This window comes from Montipora foliosa, chromosome 6, assembly GCF_036669935.1.
Source record: "Montipora foliosa isolate CH-2021 chromosome 6, ASM3666993v2, whole genome shotgun sequence".
In the NCBI taxonomy this organism is placed as follows: domain Eukaryota; kingdom Metazoa; phylum Cnidaria; class Anthozoa; order Scleractinia; family Acroporidae; genus Montipora; species Montipora foliosa.
In genome coordinates this window covers 64,568,705-64,587,818 of record NC_090874.1, presented here as the reverse complement: position 1 = coordinate 64,587,818, position 19,114 = coordinate 64,568,705, and the positions used below count along the sequence as shown (strand labels likewise).

Sequence of the window (19,114 nt, the reverse complement as noted above, 5' to 3'; positions counted from 1 at the left end):
AGACAGTAACTCATTTATGTCCTTTTGATTATCTCTTTGCCCTTCCGCTCTGTTTCAATCTCTGTGACCATAAGCAAGACTTGATAGTCTCTCAACGAGGACTCTGTGAGAGGCCATCTACTCAAGTTCATCGCCTTGTTCTCGCCCTTTGGCGTGGTACTGGGTTCCAATCCGCGTATTGCGTGACAAGTTATATTTTATATATGGCATGGCAAGTTTTATATTTTTAAAGTTTTATACATGGCGTGACAAGTTTTATATTTTGTAGCAAGTTTTATGTATTAAGCTAAGATGTTTTACTGAAAAATCAATAAGTTTTATATATGGCAAGAAGTATTTTTTTATACAAACTGCATTCCATAGCCAAGGGTTGCGTTGCACTGATTGGTAGATTCGAATTGATTCAAATGCTTCGAATACCTTTGGTCTGGTTTCTTGCACCGATCATGTTGAGAAAGCTTTATTATGGTTTTCAGGGTCGCCTTTCTCGGTGAATTTTCAAATGTAGACATCCCTAATCGAGCGGATGCTGGTGTTTTTAAGGACGTTCGCGCCAACAACGTTCCCATGAACAGATTTTTTTTAAACTTGCCACGCAGAAAGGTAATGATCTACTTTTGCCAAAAAGGCAAAAAAATATGGGGGATCACCGTGCTCGTTTTCGAGATCATGAGGTGCACTTATAGAAGATTGCATTATTTAAAGACGATCTTAGCTTACAACTGTCAGCAATAAAAATGCTACATTAGTGAAATTTAGATCAGATAAACGTACTCAATTCAACATAACTAATATAACTAAACAAACTTTTGCAGCTGATGTCTTTTTCTGAGGTGAAGTTGACCTTGAAAAACGATACATATTAGTCTAAGAAAGAAAACGTCGTTTGCTAAAATGGACAAAATAAGGAAAGGAAGTGATCTACGGAAAGAAAATGGGGGGTCACCGAGTATTCAAGAGAGTAAAATCGCTGCGAAGTTCTCAAAGCGATTGTCTATTCGCACTGTCACGCCATTGCGTGAGCTAAGATACCTTGGGGCTAATCCCCTTAAGCATTTAAAAGTTAAAATTGCATCATAAACTGCCAGCATGGCAAACACTGTGAGGCATCTGAGATAGTTTAATACGGTTGTTATATGTTCGTACTTTCTTGTTCCTCTACGGATTCTGGCCGCAAAGTTCTTTGTAATTTCTGCACATTGGTCTTGCTAGTGTTAGCCCATAGGCAAACAGTTGAACAAAATACAGCTTACTCAATACTAGAGATTTAATAGCGTTCTGTAAAGTTCTCGAGTCGAGAAAATGCTTGACCATGTTAATTTAGCATAGTCTAGCCATACAGGTAGACGTGATATTAGAGACATGTTCATTATAAGCACTGTTTTGATTGCTATGCTAATTCATTTGCATATGTTAATATTAATATGCCCTGTTGACTTGTAAATTATGAATATAAAGGTCCACGTTGGGCCCGCCCCTTGCACTATACTCTAGGCCGCCGTTTAGATCAGATCTAGCGACTTAGCTGGCGCTCCAAAACCAGTTTTTCCCTCGCTTCATGGCTGAACAAGTGCCTGCTCCTCCGCTGCCAAACCAAGTTCAAGATGTTGTTAATGTCGCTCCAGCTCCAGCAGTTCCAGCTCCGGAACCTGTCCTTGCAGCTCCAGTAGCTGAGGTAGAAAACCGGCCTCCCGCGGCCGCCGACAACGTTGCGAGAACGCACCACCTGAGGTAACTGTTCCGAATTTTTAATCCCTAGCCTGTTTTTAGTTGGTTAAGTACACGTGTTCCTTTTCTTTTTTTTTCCGTGGTTTTCTTAGTGGTGTTTACTTTATTTTGGTTGTCACAGTTCATTTCGCCTCGGTTCTCATGGCGGTAGTAGTTTCTGTTGTGCTCGGGTTTGTTCTCACCTTTGTGGCTCGTTAGCGCTTTGTAAAGTCCTGTGTGGCCTTAAAGCATGCAATAACCCTGTGTGGAAGATAGTCCTTTGTGGCAGATGAGGCGTGCATATTTTGTCCTTTGTATCTTTGAATGAAATAGTCCTGTGTGGTAACAATGCATACAATGGTCCTATATGACGAATAAACCTGTGACAAAATAGACCTGTGAAAATAGTCCTGGGTGGTGATAAGACCTGTGTGGCGATTAGGCCTGGGTGGCAAGTGGCGTATGCAACATTTTCATCTTCCCTGGCCGGAAATAAAAAACAAAAAACAAAAGAGTGAGAGGGAGGACTGTGTGAGAAATAGACCTGTGTGGCAAGGCAGGCGAGGTTTGCTGTCCAATTTCTTATTCAGTCTGTCCTCGCCGAAATCTATCGCCACAGCTCTGCCGACAGACGTGGTTGCTTTCCTGGTATGGAAAGATGGTGGAGGACGAACACGCGTCCATCAACCGGATTGCCAGGGGCGGGCGCCCTGTCAAAGCTCTTTACGTCTTGCTCATGGAACAGTAGATTCTCTTATAGGCAAATTGAGATCAATTTTCGCAGAAAATGGGAGAGGTGCTGAGTGGCAGCCCCTCATGGGGATTGGTAACCCGGCTGCAGATCGTTCAGTCAAACAGTATCTGGCAAATGTTAGAGAGGAACAGTTGAAGGCAAGGGTGGTTCCGCGCCAGGCAGAGCCTTTTTTCGTTGGTGACTTGGCTGTGATATCAGAATTCATTCATGTGCGGATTGGAGTGTCCAAGTAGCGAGCCATCTAAGATTTATATCCTCGCGAGGAATCAAGCCGTTTTCAAGTCCCTGTTTTTTTGCAGCAGATCGGGCTGCCAATTTTGTTAGGCTTAAAAGCGGTTGATATTATCTGCGTTTTCCAGACAATTTAGGATTTTTGATTAACCATATTTGGACTAAATCCTTAAGATCGGGCGATGCTCCTGTTTTTGTTTTTAGAAGGGGTGAGAATGCAGTTACATGCCCTGTTAAAGGTCTGGAAATGTATTTCAATATTTGTAGGCTCCTCAAAATAGAATTACAGCCAGGGTATCTCTTTAGTTCTGAAACGAAAGAGGGAAAAATTTCTTTTAACGCTGTAGAGCCACAGGCAGCCCAGGCTAGATTGAATGAGTATACATATGCAGAACCTGTTCGTGGTAAATTAACCAGTGATCGTTATACTCTTCATGGTTTTCGAAGCGGAGCGGCGATTTCGTTAGCTCTTGCTGAGGTCTCCTTTCGTGAGATTATGGATCATGTTGGCTGGAAAAAACGGCAGGACAGCTCTACATTATATTAAGCCAAAACAGGTTGTAAGTCCAGCAGGAGCTGCAGCCAAGTCTACATGCGTCTTAATAATCTGGAGGGTTTTTTTCCAGTATTCTAGTAATTCAACCAAGTTATCTCCGTCTTTAGTATCTGATTTATTTAATGGATTGCGCCAGAAGTAGGTTTCCTGTGGCAGTACAATTTGTTTCCGGTGTTTTGGATAAGGATTGGAAGAGAGGCCAATAGATGGAGTTAGATCTTAATAACTTTTCCTTAACAAAGAATAAGGGTGGCATGCTTGGTAGTTAAGTTATTGTCTACTTGCTCTAATATAGCAGATCTCTTTCAGAGCCAACGACAATTTTTTTTTTGCACTGGGTGTATGCTTGGTCTGACTGTCACAAAAGTCAGCGCAGGGCTTGGGGAAAGCCAGAGCGATTTCCCATACCTTATTTACATTTCATGAATAACAATACCCAGGGCAGAATATTATACTATGCTAAGTCATTTGCATATGTTAATAATATGCCCTGGGGACTTGTAAATTATGAATATAAAGGTCCACGTTGGGTCCGCCCCTTACACTCTACTCTAGGCCGCCGTTTAGATCAGATCTAGCGACCCGCCCTCCCGGCACCCCGCGAGGAATCCGGATTTTTGGAGCGCATCCTCCGGGCTCTTCGTCTGGTTTGAGCTTGTCCCAAGCCACAGCGATATCCCATACCTTATTTGCATTTCATGAATTGTTTCTAAAATTCTCCATTGTCTTTCAACGACTTATAACGTGGAACGGGATTGGCACATCGCATTTCAGAAGCACCTCCCAAGAGGCCTTGGCGAAGTTCTTACAGACAGCATTTCCTAAATATTTGTCTCGATTTTCTTTGCTCGTCAAATCAACAATATCCAAAGGGCAGCTCTTTGGCAAAGCGTCGAGGTCAATCTCGGCAATTCGTAAACCAGTGAGACCTTGCTTCTCTTTCACTGCTTTATAATGTTCTGCAACGGCAAGAGACGTTGTTGCTGAAATGTACTGCGATGCATAGTTTTGCCGACTTCCACAGTTAACATGTGATAGGACAGTTTTGGTAGCAAGGGGATTTTTTGCCACAATTCCCACAAGAGGATTCTCGTCAGGTCGCAATACTCGAAAAAGTGGTTTGTCAAATCTACAAAGACTACCATCGACCATCGAAGAAAGTGATAGTTCAGCCAACTGGTTACCAATGGCATCCAACTGAGACTCCACCGCCATGATGAGCTTTAGAGCAGTCAGCACAGGACGAACACTAGCCTTCCAATGTCTCTACGGAAAAATTAAAGTTAAACAAAAGGTTTATGTGGGCTTTAATTGTCTTTAGTTGTACAATTAAATATTGTAAAGGTGGAAATAAAGCCATCACTCGCAAACTGTACCAAGCATTTAAATATCTCGCATTCAGAGGGGCCAAGCAGGGAAAATGCACTCGTTTGAAAAAAAAATTTTCAAAATGGCTTTGATGTGGTCACTCTGTGCAGGCTAGTACAGAAGCATTAAGATTCGGCAAGGCCATCACTCCAAAACTGTACCAAGCATTTAAGGATCTCACATTAAGAAAGATAAGAGAATTGTGTTAATTTCTGGTAAATAATTTGAATGGAATTATGATCAGATAAACGAAGGTATTATTGACATGGTAAATATTGTTAAAGCTTAAGCTACAAGAGAAAATTACCTCCCAGACTGCACCAATTATTTTGTCTACCTCGCTTGAAAGATAATAGCCAATAAATGAATACACATTTCCCATGAAATTTTACTAATACAACTTCAGCATTAAAATTAAAGAATACTCATTTCAACTTGAATAGGAAAATTTATAATATTTGCAGTCATTATTGAATGTTCTTTCCCTGCCCTCCTTAAGTTCTACTTGATAACTTTTGTCATACTCTCTAAGAAGTTAAAGAATTTAGGGAGATTTCCAACAAAGAAATAAAAAGGGTAGGTCACCGACTTATTTCTCACTGATGGATATATCCAACGAGTTTTGGTGGGGGGTCGTTTTGGTGCAATCTCGTTCCCAGAGTCTTCGTTCCCCTTGACCAGCGGGTCGGGTTACGAGAGACTCTGGGATAATCCGTTTGGATAAAGTTATTGATTGATTGAAAGGCTGCAACCGATTTCGGTCAAGAAGCGACCTCACGAAGCGACTTCCGCGAGACGCAAGGGGTTTCACAGAGCACCGTATGATTGTTAATGATTGTTTGGATTGGTTCGTTGATTAGTTTGGAGCCAAAGCAAAGAGTGAGAATCTATTAAAATCGCCTCTCACTGAGTAATTAAATTATTTCTTTAAAGTGTAGTCATACCGAGTCTTCAAATTGTGAATCCATAAGATCTTCTCATATAGTTACTTACGTACATATGAGTGTCCTGGAAAGGTGCGAGAACCTTTAGTAGATGAGTTTTAGTAGATGAGTTTTTGGATAGAGAAAGAGTCTCTGATGCAAAGAGAACTCGTTTGGCTTGTGACAGTGCTGTTGAACGCTTTGAAAATATCGTGGAAGGCCCGTCTCTCTTTGTTCTCGTCAGTGATGAAGGTCGGACACGTTTTTGTTCTCTCCGTCGTTTCATTTTATTTGCTCCTACCAGGGTTCTTTTTTAGCGTGAATAACCACGAAGAATGTTTTCTAACTCAGCATGGAATAACTGTGGTTGCTGTGGTTTCCCAAGATCGTGTTTGGTCCGAGAAAAGGCTGTCTTTAACAGATTCGCCTTCGCTGTATTTTGGAAATCTAGCGAACGCCATTTGCCTTCCTAATAATGGATGCAAATACTTTTTGTCATCTGGATGGCGATGTGTCAACTACAGTGTGATAGATTTGTTATCTGTTTGCTTGCCTGACAATAGATGCAATTACCTACCTAACAATGGATGCCATTACTTATTGTTATCTGGATGGCGATGTGTTAACTACAGGGCGATAGATATGCCATCTGTTTGCTTGCCTGACAATAGATGCAATTACCTACTGTTATCAGGAATACGATGTGTTAACTACAGTACGATTGATTTGCCTAATGTATGTTCGTCTGATGTGCGAAAGTATGTCGACAAACGCAAACCGAGGATCAGAAGACACAGGCGGTCATGCGCCTACTACGCGAATTCGTGCGCGACATTCCGTCTCACGATAAGCGGTGAACTAATTTTCAAGTTGAATCCTGGTCCGGTAGAACGCAGCCAAATACCAACAATTGTGACGATGCGTGCTGACACAAGGCTAGAAAATAGATCGACACGTAACTCTTTGAACCTAAAGTATGTACAATGTTTTGGACGCTCTTTGTATTTAAGTTCTCGCGGGCTGGGTTCTCTGTCCTTGTGCTTATTAAACGCCAGGTCAGTGAGGAATAAGTCAGCGGTGCTTTTGGACTACCTATGCGATTGCAAAGCTGACCTTTATGCAATAACGGAAACCTGGCTTACGGAGAATGATGCTGCTGTAAGAGCTGAGTTGAACCCGGACGGGTATAATTTGTTAGACCACCCACGGGAGGGTCGGTGTAGTGGCGGAACGGGTCTCATTTACCGTGACTCCTTGCGTGTTAAGGAAGTTGAAGCAGGTGAGAAGAGCTCCTTTGAATTCTCGGAGTGGACTGTGACTACGGTCAGTAACTGTATTCGTTTGGTTATAATCTATCGACCACCATATTCTGATAAACACAAGGTCCCAACAACTGTCTTCTTCAGGGAATTTTCAGATTATCTCGAATCAGTTCTTCTGACTAAAGAGCAACTTTTATTCGCTGGAGACTTTAATATCCACGTTGATGATCCGCATGACCCTGATGCTATAAAATTTGCAGGTCTGCTCGAGTCATTCGGGCTTCAACAGCATGTGAAGGGCAGCACTCACAAGGAGGGCCACACCCTCGACCTTATAATCAGCCGTTGCTCTGAGACCGTTTTAGCAGCTCCACCTATAGTTGACCGGTTTATTTCAGATCATGCGTCAGTCTGTTGCAAGTTGATCCCAAAGAAACCGCCTGCGGTAAAAAAGCGGGTCACTTACAGGAAATATCGATCAATAGACATGGAGTTGTTTAAGCATGACTTGGAGATGTCCTCTTTATGTCAACCACCTTTGACAACGGAAACACCTGTATATGGTGTTGACAAACTTGCTAAGGACTATAATTCCACTCTGTGCATGCTGATCGACTGTCATGCTCCACTGAAATCTAAGACTGTGAATGCACGCCCTTCTGTTCCCTGGTACACCGCTGAAATAGGGGCTGCTAAACGTCTTCGGAGGAAAGCGGAAAGGCGGTGGCGGAAGACTGGCCGACAAGAAGACCTTCATGTTTTTAAAGCGCAAAGAAACCGTGTAACTTACATGATGAATGCTGCAAAAAAGGACTTCTATACTAACTTTATTGCGGAGAATATTGTGGATCAAGGGAAGTTATTTAGGGCAGCCAAGAAGTTGCTGGCTAAGAAGGAAGTACCGTCTTTTCCTGACTATGAGGATAAATCTGTTCTTGTGAATGATATCGGAAAATTCTTTATCCGCAAAATAGAATCCATCCGCTCGGATATTGACAAGGCCGCCAACTCTTGTGCAAACATGGTCTTACCGGAGGATCCAGAGGTTGGCCCGGAAAAGGCACTGTATGCTTTTCATCCTGTCAGTGAGGACGAAGTCCAGACGCTTGTCCGACAATCTGCAAAAAAGTCTTGTCCACTTGATCCAGCTCCAACATCGCTTGTGGTCTCCTGTCTCGATGTTTTACTGCCGGTTATTACACGCATAATTAACTGTTCCCTTACATCTGGGGATTTTCCTGAGTGCTGTAAGGAGGGGTTAGTTTCCCCTCTACTCAAAAAGTCTGGCGTGATTTCAGAGTTTACTAACCTTAGACCTGTGTCTAATTTGCAGTACATTTCAAAGTTAACGGAACGTGCCGTCTTCGATCAAACGCATGCGCATTTGACATCACATGGCTTATATCCTCCATTCCAGTCAGCGTATCGAAAGTGTCACAGCACTGAGACTGCACTTTTAAAAGTGCAAAATGACATCCTAATGAACTTGGATTCTCAACGAGTGACTCTTCTTGTGATGCTGGATTTGAGTGCAGCGTTCGACACAGTTGACCATGGAGTGTTATTGAATCGCCTCAGTACGAGCTTTGGAGTCAGGGGATCAGCATTGCAGTGGTTTGCATCCTACCTTCTCAATAGATCTCAGCGCGTGTCTTTTGACCAAAAATTATCGGAGAATTTCAAATTGCAATGTGGTGTTCCTCAAGGATCATGCTTAGGGCCATTGCTATTTACTATCTATGCCAGTAAGCTTTTTGAGGTTATTAAGAATTATCTACCACAATCGCACGCATACGCAGATGATACTCAGCTGTATCTTTCATTCAATCCTGACTTGGCTTGTTCGCAAAATGACGCAGTTGAAGCAATGGAGCAGTGCATACAGGCTATACGATCGTGGATGATCAAGGACAAACTACGCATGAATGATAGTAAGACGGAGTTCATGATTATAGGCACCAGAAAGCAACTGACTAAAGTGAACATTGATGGTCTTACCGTTGGTGAGAGCAGTATAGTTCCCGTAACTTCAGTTAGGAACTTAGGATCATGGTTTGACCAGAACCTGAGTATGATTCCACACATTAATAAGATATGTAAAGCTGCGTCTTTTCATATTTACAATATAAGGCGGATCAGAAAGTACCTCACCATCGATGCCGCACATACGCTTGTTCACTCCATTGTTATTGGCCGCTTAGACTATTGTAATAGTCTTCTTTATAAAGTTCCCGCGATACACATAAGTAAGTTACAACGCATCCAAAATAGTGCTGCCCGGCTCGTATGTTCAACTCCGAGGTTTAATCATATTACACCCGACTTATTTTCTTTGCACTGGCTACCCGTTACTTACCGTATCGAGTTCAAAATATTAGTTTTGACGTTTAAAGCAATTTATCAACTGGCGCCGTCCTATATCTGTAATCTGGTTCGATTAAAGGATAAATGTAAGTACCAGCTTCGTTCTTCTAAAGAACTACTATTACAGTTGCCCATAAAGAAAACAAAGAAAACTCTGGGAGACAGATCATTCCAAACAGCTGCCCCTGTATTGTGGAACAGCCTGCCTGCGAGTGTTAGAGACATCGATGACTTTTTGGTTTTTAAACGAACTATAAAGACTTATTTATTTAGGAAGGCTTTTGCCTGTTATTGTTAGATTGACTACTTTTAAAGTTATTAATTTCAAGTATTCTTAATTATATTTTATTGTAATTATTAGGAGTAGTTTTAGTTGTAAGGCGCATTTGATCATATTCAGATGTTAATTTGCGCCTAATAAGTAATAAACTATTATTGTCTCTCTGGCATGCAAAGCAATCCTTTCGGTAGGTTGAAAATTTTACTCGCATTTCATTTGGGTTCATTATACGGTACTGTTCTCAACCTCCATTGGAAGAAGAGGCCAGATCAGATATAGAGAATCAAATCAATGAAGTGAGATGTACAACTCACATCCAATGGAACTTGGCTTACATTTTAGGAACTTAGAAAAAAATGGAAACTTCAGTTGTTGACTTTGTTTGATATGCAAATATTTAGCGTAACGTTTATGATGAAATTAAAAAAAAAAAGATCTAATATAAAGCTTGACCATCCTCTATTACTTGTAGCACTTAAAAGTCAGTTACAAAAATGACACCATTCTCTTGAGTAATTAAAGGAGAACTGAAGATAAAAATGAAATATTTTTTCCTTCGCCAAATTTGTAGTACCTGACTTAGTTAAAGGAAATAATCGAGTATTTGAGGGGTTCCTTACAATTTTACGTTTTTATGAGGCCTGAAAGATCCGTATTGATCACTCGATGGAAGTCCGCCATTTTGGTTGTACTATAGCAGGGCGCTAAGCGTGACGTCAATGCGCACACTTGCTTGAACACGGGAAACTTGAAAAATGGTTCAGTGCGCTATTGTGGGCTGTTCTAGTAGAACTCTCATCGTTTCCCTGTTTAAAATGAAGTCCTTCTCAAGGAATAGATCATCCGAATTTAGAAGAAAAAACTTGCCAAATATCCAGCACTGTCACATCTGTTCGGATCATTTCGAACCCTGCTGTTTTGAAGGTGTCTTAGCCACAGCGGTCGATGAGATGATTGCATGTAATTGAGGATAACTTTGCGACTCCATCGATTTCATTTACACCCAGTGAGTAAGCTATGTTTTCTTTAGTCGGGAGATTTTAGTGGGAAACCCAGCGCCATAGAAGTGAACCGAAAAGTTGTTTTTGCAAGCAACTGGGGCACGTCATTTCGTGAATAGCCTTCGCACTTCAAGCTGGGTTTTATAAACTCGACAACGATCATAAAGATGTTTAATTAAAGTTTGAAAATTCGCAAAACCACGAACAGAGGAGCTTATGTGTTTACATACATGTTGTTCATTAATCGAAGCGCTCACAATCCACGTGCTTGACTCAGACCCCACTATGGCAGTTTGTAGCAATTTTCTTTGCAAACACACGGTCGAAAAGCTAGAATGCTGCGTTACACAACGAATAGCTCGATCGGCCGGCATATCTGTTAATAGTTAAGAGCTGTAAGCTATAGTTTCTCAAATTGCATCGAAATGACAGACAAAACAATAGCAGCCAACAGAATCTCGTAGTAATCAAGTTGTTTTTAGTGCCTTTTGAAATACAATCAACTCAACTGAGATTTTGTTCATAGCTCCTCTGTCTCGTGGGAGCAGATGCATTCCTTTCCTTGCTGTCCCGGCCTCCCAGTTCAAGCAAAACTCACAGCTGCACCAAGTCGTATTTCCCCTTCTTTAGTCTTCCCTTTCGGTTGCTTCCTGTTCCTCGGAACCTGAACGTTCTCGCATTGGTTCGAAAGAATATGGTTCAAGTTCTGCCATAAACTTATAATGTGTATTAACGACGACGAAAGCGGAGTACTATGTTGAGACTGCTCACACGTACGATAACAGAATAGGGAGCTTTAGCAACGACGACCGGAACGGCAACGAGAACGTCATCTAAAAACATAAATTCGCGTTATTGCAATCACTTCGAGACTCTTCCAAGCTTTTTAATATGACAAAGGTGTAGCAGTCCCTCAGGAATGAAACCGTTATGAGCGGCGCTTAATTTAGGGGAGAAAATGAAAATTTATCTCCAAGTGCTGACGTGCTGTTTTGCAGACGACGGCAAAGAAGGAGACAAAAATGAAAAATGCACGTGCAGAGCGTGCAAACCTTGAACCTAAACATTTCTTTTGTTGGCATAAAAAATAAATTTCATTAGAAACTGTTGACAACTGTACATACCACCATGAATAAGTCACTCTGACTTCAAAATAGACAGTATAATTTACTGACAACTTAATCATCAACAGACAAAATTTAAATTGAGGGGATGTGTGGAATACGTTCTCAAGTGACTAGAAATACTGCAGTCTGCAATGCTACCCTCTCCTTTTGTTTCACAAAATTGTTAAAATTTATCAGAAACTTAGGCTGCTGTAAAGTTGCTCCCAAACACACTGTAAAAGCATAAAGTCTGTGTCTAGATAATGAAACTAAATGAGCCCGGTAGTTCATTGATGGCAGCACTTAGCTCTGTTTTCTGTAGAGTAACAAGGGGTATCACTGATCCCCTTTAACCCATTGACCCCTGGGAGTGAGACTTGACAGATTTTACTCTGTCTAATGCCAGGGTGATTCTATTCGTCAACTGTGGTCATCCTAGGGCGTTTGAGGTGTCCGTGGGTTAAGCAGTAAAAACTTTGTCCCTTCCATTAAATGGGATGCTAACCAATCACAGAATTTTTTAACAAAGTCTATCAAACATTTGTCAGTATTAAGTTGTATGTGGGTACATATAGAGAGGCAACATGGATTAAAGTTCGAGAAAACTGAGAGATGATTAAAACCAACCTCGTTCCCAGGGTCTCTTTTCTCTGCCTCCTTTGTCCTCAATGACAAAGGAGGCAGAGAAGAGAGGTTGGATAAAGATCTGGCCTCAGTTGTTCAAAAAGTGGATAGTGCTACCCACAAGGCCCCAGTCGTTCAAATGATGGATAGCACTATCAGCCGGATAAATCACTATCCAGTGGATAAAGTAATAGCGGAACCAACTGCACTTTCCAGTGTATAGTCATTTGTCCGGTAGACAGTGTTATCCACCTTCAGAACAACTGGGGCCAGATAAATCACTATCCAGCAGATAAACACTACCAAAACCAATTGAGTTTTCCAGTAGATAGTGATTTATCCAGTGGATAGCACTATCCACCCTTCAAATGCAAACAACTGGGGCCAGAACTGATACAGTCAACCAACCTTTGAAGTCTCAAACACTTGATCACTGTGGCTTCAATAAGCAAATAATAAAATCGCCACTGTAATTCATACTGTGGGCTGAGCAATTACGGAAAAAAACTCCTTATGTAGTGGTATGTTAAGGTACATGTACTTCAGAAAGAAGTATTATAATAACTCAAGAGAAAGGTGAATCAAACCCCGTTGAAGTCCTGAATTTTTCAGGCTTCTCTACGCAATTGTAAAAATTGCGTTCATAACTGCGAAGATCATAGCTTCACTTGATTTCATATCCGCAGTTCATATATGATTCATTTCATATTCCATTTCATCATTGATTCATTCCTCACGGGACCATTAGAACCCACAAATGACCAGCTCCCAACGTCAGTGGCTTCATAGCTCAGTTGGTTAGAGCGTCGCACCGAAATCGCGAGGTCACGGGTTCAAACCCCGTTGAAGTCCTGAATTTTTCAGGCTTCTCTACGCAATTGTAAAAATTGCGTTCATAACTGCGAAGATCATAGCTTCACTTAAATACTTATTTGTTTATGTCGTTTCCATGAAAGTTATCTTCGCCAAACCATGCATGTTTGCTCATGTTTCGGTCACACCGTTGAAGACCTAAAAGATGTAAATTTTAAACTGACAACATTTTTCGTTTAATGTTTTTCGCTTAATATTCCTCTAAAAACGCCAAGGGTTTTGACACAACAGAAGTTTTAACCTCTGACATGTGATACGAGAGCCATGGATTTTTCTGTGACTTGGTTGGACATTACTAAACAACGAAACGGCGAAACGAAGCACCAAAACACCATCTGTGACCCCACCATACATTGAATACTAACCGACAAAGGTTGGATTTGAGATTAAACATCGTTTTAGGTCTAATTAGGCCTAAAAAGTTATTGCTCCTAACCTCAGTCTTAATCTGAATCCTAATCTTACTCTCAGTGAATTAGAGCAATAATGTTTTAGGCTTAATTAGGCCTACAACGATATTTAATCTCAAATCCAACCTTTGCCGGTTAGTATTCAATGTATTGTGGGGACATACATGGTGTTTTAGTGTTTTGCAATTTGTTTCGGTGTTTCGCTGTTTCATGGTTTAGACCTGATTGCCCACAGCAAGACCAATGGTTTGCCTGGTAGATGGTGATGCTCTCTCTTTTCCAGCTATGTGTTGCTTTGCCGGACACACTAGGTTGTGGTATGATTATTCATTAAATTTAATTGATCTCTAGATTTCTGTTGATTTCATTGCCCCAGTCATCTGACCTGAAGAAATCTTGTGGAAAGTGATGATATCTGGCTATATGGCTGATATCTGTCATTTTGACTGTCATTACTTTCAAGATGTGATCAACTGTTTTTATCTGCATTGTTAGACAAAACCTCTTATTAAGGGAGTCAGTTTAGTTGTATTTTTTTTTTTAGAAAGGGATCTTTACAAATAGGGCACAGATTTCCATGTTTTTCCAAGTATCTTAGGTCACACCTGTGCATGAAAATGAGCAAGTGTTAATAATATTATTGTTTTACTTTGATCAGTTTCCTGTTGTTTCTTAAACATGTCATTTATTCTGCTTCCAGTGCTGAAGTCTAAACCTCTTCCTGCTGTGTGTGCTGATCTGGTCAAACCATGCAAGGCAAGCAGATTTTGATAAGGAGTTCAGCATTGAATATTTTATTGGTTTTGTGATGAAAAAATGCCAGGGTTATTCATCTCTCATTTTTTCCTGCATGAGATCCAGCATGATGACAACAGTATTACTGTAAATTAAACATCACAGATGTGAGCATGTCAGTGATTAACACAAGATGGTTTCCAAACAGCTCTTCAAAATTGTCTAGAAAAGGGACAATAATTATTTACTTGCCACACCTTCTAAGTCAATGCTTGACCGAGCAAATATAATTTGGTTTTTTTATTCAAGTAAACTGTCTTACTTTCATTAATACAGCTGTATGTTATTCTAGTCTTTCTCTTGCTGCGCATGGGTTTGGATATTAACTTCTGAGAATGCTCCTACTTGTAACAGTGTTAATAATGAATATACGGTACTTACAACAATAAAATTAGAGAGATATTTGAGGTACTGTATATTGTGTTTTGTGGTAACACATACCATAGTAGTTGTAGTTGTTGTTGTTGGAAATGAATCAGATAGAGTCATTGTGGGTCCAGATAGAGCCATTGTGGGTCTATCATTGGGTAGTGAAACTGGATCAGTTGTGCATAATAAAATATTAGAGTATGAAGCAGAATGCCTCTAGTCTTGCTGGATGTATGATTACATTCCTCTCTCAGTATGTTTACACACAGTGCAAAATTTAGGCTGGAATTTTGCTGGTGCGATGCATGCAAAAGTGAACTGAGTATTTTCCAAACACATGCAGGTGAATGTTTTGTATGTTTCATGATCATGATTCTCATGTCTCCCCACCCTCATCCCAGCAAGGTTCTACAAGGTGATCGACGAAGCTGGAAAAAAATTACAGTTACCAGCCAGGTAAAAAAGTAGCTAAAAGTGGTGTCATAGCTGCAGGAAAAATGCTGAAAATTTATTTTCAAAGATGGACCATTACCAAACGCCAAGTAAAAGGGAAACACCAAGTAGCATTGGAGTCAAATTTATACTTAGTTTCAAAACGTTTTTGCGATCCTCTCTTAATTTAAGACTTCTTTTCTTTATTTTATTGCCTCGCTCTTGGAAAAGTAACTAGTGTTGTAAAATATGAGAATTGAGAGCAGGGAAGTGACTTATCCAAGTTGCCGAATGAGTGGGATGCGGGCATGAAAAGAACTTCTTTCTCGCTTTCAAATGATTCCAATGAAACAAGCTGACAAATTTTGTCCCTATTACCAAACGCACCAACGAATTTTCTATTAAGCAAGATGTTGAAAAATTCCTTCGCCGCGTTCGGTTAAAAGCCTTTTTTCACGTCAAAGAGGATGATTCGGACACTTCTAATAAAGATATTTTTGAAACACTTCTAGTTCGCAAATCCAAATGGACTCCCCCAGAGGGACAATTTGCCTCTTTAGATTTTTTCACCAAAAAATTGCGTCACGACATTCACAAACTTAAATTCAATCGCAACACTACATTTTCCAACCTTTCCTCGGAAGAGTGGGCGGCGCTTAAAAATCTTAGTAAACGCAACGACATAGATGTCAAATCGGCCGACAAAGGCGGCGCGGTAGTTGTTTGGCGGTTCGACCTTTACCTAAAAGAAGCTTTGCGGCAACTTTCGGATACCTCGTTTTATGCCAAAATCCCTCAAAATCTCACTTCCAAAAATCAAAAACTTGTCAAAGACACCATTCAAAATCTTATAGTTAATCAAGAATTACCGGACACTGCCACTAATCTCACCATCAACACCCCTAGAACTTCGTGTATTTACTCCTTGCCTAAAATTCACAAACCCAACAACCCAGGTCGCCCTATCGTTTCTGCCTGTAGTTGCCCCACCGAACTCATTTCTAGATACTTAGACAGGATTATGACGCCTATCGTCAAATCTTTGCCATCATACATTAAAGACAGTACACACGCACTACAAATTTTCCGCGATTTCAATTTCTCCGGCCAAGACAAACTTATTTTCACCATGGACATTACATCTCTATACACAGTCATTCTTAACAGCGAAGGTCTTCAAGCACTTAAACACTTTTTCGATCAACGCAGTCAAAAAACCTAGCTCGGAAACGCTCCTCCGCCTTGCCGAACTAGTTTTAACGCTTAACTGTTTTTCATTCGCCGGCAACTATTACAAACAAATTAATGGTGTAGCGATGGGCACAAGAATGGGACTTAGCTATGCCAATCTTTTTGTAGGATATGTTGAACACCAATTTTTTAATCAGTACAACGGCCCCAAACCTGAACTCTACGGCCGCTATATCGACGACTGCATCGGCGCTATTTCATCCAGCAGAGAAGAACTCGATCAATTTATAACCTCCGTCAACTCTTTTCATCCGGCTCTTAAATATACCTGGGAAATTTCGGAAACTTCATTGGCTTTCCTAGATATCAAAGTTTCTATTAGAGGCAACGTGCTATGCACCAGTGTGCACTACAAACCAACTGATTCACACAGTTATTTGTTGTATTCATCGTCACATCCATCACATGTCAAGAACACCATTCCTTATTCTCAATTTCTTAGACTTCGACGTCTATGTAGTGATGACTCCGATTTTTCCAGCAAATCAGGAGATGTGCCAGTTCTTTGAAAAACGTGGCTATCCTGTCTCCGTGGTCAAAGCGGGCCATCATCGCGCCCAACAATTTGATCGACAGTCATCACTACAAACGTCACAAAAAGATAAGAATGACAGAATTCCATTCACCCTCACTTTCCATCCTCATAATCACGCAGTCAAAAGCATCATTCTTAGTAATTTTAAATTACTCCAAAATGATCCCGAGACTAGTAGAATCTTTTCGCAACCTCCACTTATTTCATTCAAACGCGACAAAAACGTAGGCAACTTTTCAGTTAGAAGCGCGCTCAAAACTAACGAGCAACCCGGCACTTTCAAATGCGCGCGCTTACGATGCAAAACTTGTCTTTTCATTGATAACACTAGCAAGATATCGGGACCTACGCGATCTGTTAAGATCACCGATCGTTTCACATGTACCTCCGCAAATGTCATTTATTGCATAACCTGCACGTTATGCAATAAATTATACATTGGTGAGACAGGTAGACGACTAGGTGACCGATTCCGCGAACACCTTCGCGATGTTGAGAAGAATGACAAGGATGCATCTAAGCCAGTCGCTCGCCATTTTAATCTGCCTAACCACTCCAAAAAACACATGGCTATCTGCGGCCTTTCCCTACATCTAGGTACGATGGAAAGCCGCAAGAATCTGGAACAAAAATTCATTTTTCAAATCGGCACCCTTAATCCTCACGGTATTAACGAACGCTTTTCATTTAACTAATATATTCCTATTTTTCACGTTGCCATGTTAACCACCAATAGCGTAGCTCCTACTCTACTATAAAAACTACACGTAACCCATAATCCCTCGATTCGCTCTGACGAAGGGCTAACGCTCGAAACGTCAGCTTTTAGAATCTCTGTACGGTGGCCAATTTACATTATCAACTCCGTTGATAAGACCAAATTTTTGTATACTACTTCCCCACCGACGCAGCACCACAGTTTCTTTAGAAACTACCCCTTCATTCATTTGACAATTTCCTCGTTCAACAGAAGCAACAGAAGCCATCTTCGCAGTAGAAATTATCATTGTGCCCTTGCAAAGATGTTTACCCCGTGTTTTCCTTCTTAGTGCACAGTTTTCCTCCCAGAAGTTTACCAACGCAGAGACCATCGCGACTAATAAAATTACGAACTTCGTCCTTTTGCTCTAGCGCTCGAATGCAAGGTAAAAATTCTCCTGGTTTGAACTATAGTTTTTTGGTTTGAAAAGACACACGGAAGATTAGTCTTTCAGGAAGCTCTCTTCAAAATTTAAACCTTATCAAAGTAGGGTTGTCTTTATCATCGCAAAATGAAAACAAACACAGAGAATTTAAATTGCCACCGTTTTGCCGCGCTGTTGTTTCTATGGTAAATGCAATTGGTACCAGTCCCTCGCGCGTGGGTCAAGCCTGCGCACTCATTTTGCCGCGGTGTTATCAAAAACTTTATCCAAACGGATTATCCCAGAGTCTCTAGTAACCCGACCCGCTGGTCAAGGGGAAAGAAGACTCTGGGAACGAAATTGGAAAACCAGCTGCTTACTTGTGCGCAATGACGTCACAACATGGCGGTGGACATTCCTTTTTTGGAAGTAACCGGAAGAAAAAGCAAACAAAATGGCGGGCGTTCAAATTGGAAAAACAACCAAGGATTTTGGGCAAATCCAAGGCCTTTCAAGATGAAAAAGGATTTTTCCTGTTTTTTTTTGGGTAAAGAACGTTATATTTCGACAATAATAAAACACAAAAAAATTTGAACTTCTAGCCTTCACTTCTCCTTTAACGACTTCTTTCTGAAGTACATGTACCTTAGGGACCGGTCAAAAATTAGAGGGGGGGGGGGGGGGGCTGGTGCAAACATGGGGAGGGCCATGGTTTTTCTTGCAAGCACAAAAGGGAGGGTCAAACAATTTGGTGCATGTCATTAAGGGTGGGCCATTATCTTTTATCTAAAATTCCTCTGTAGTCACAGTCATTCTTCTGTAAATATAATATGGAACACATTCTTTATTTGGTGACTGTTGAATATAAACATGGGTTTTTAATGACACTTCTTGGCCTAATGTCTAGATCCTCTCCTGATTCAAACAAACAGTATATTGTCAAAATAGAACGGAAAATATATCTTTTCAACGATTAATAAAGTAATGTAAACTAATTACTTAACAGCTTGATAATGATCACTGCTCTAGATCTGATTCACTTTCACTTTGATGGTCTTCTGTGATAGAAAGTTGCCCATTTTCTTTCAAAAGACCTGGAATGTACTCTTCTATGGTAGAAAGTGCTTTCTCAGAAATTTTCCCATTTTT

The 19,114-nt window shown here is 40.8% G+C and overlaps 2 protein-coding genes and 1 non-coding gene across 3 annotated transcripts; 2 read left to right on the top strand and 1 right to left on the bottom strand.

The window, feature by feature from the left end:
• The first annotated feature begins 1,558 nt into the window (after window positions 1-1,558).
• Window positions 1,559-2,694, top strand: LOC138005908 (uncharacterized). The gene is made up of 2 exons (XM_068852083.1): window positions 1,559-1,731; window positions 2,298-2,694. The coding sequence occupies exons 1-2, from the start codon at window positions 1,559-1,561 to the stop codon at window positions 2,692-2,694; spliced, it is 570 nt and encodes a 189-aa protein (XP_068708184.1).
• A 1,283-nt stretch (window positions 2,695-3,977) lies between these two features.
• On the bottom strand, window positions 3,978-4,463 carry LOC138005907 (uncharacterized). The gene has a single exon (XM_068852082.1). The coding sequence runs from the start codon at window positions 4,461-4,463 to the stop codon at window positions 3,978-3,980; it is 486 nt and encodes a 161-aa protein (XP_068708183.1).
• An 8,492-nt stretch (window positions 4,464-12,955) lies between these two features.
• On the top strand, window positions 12,956-13,028 carry Trnaf-gaa (transfer RNA phenylalanine (anticodon GAA)). The gene has a single exon. It is a non-coding gene; the product is annotated as a tRNA-Phe (tRNA).
• The last annotated feature ends 6,086 nt before the right edge of the window (window positions 13,029-19,114 follow it).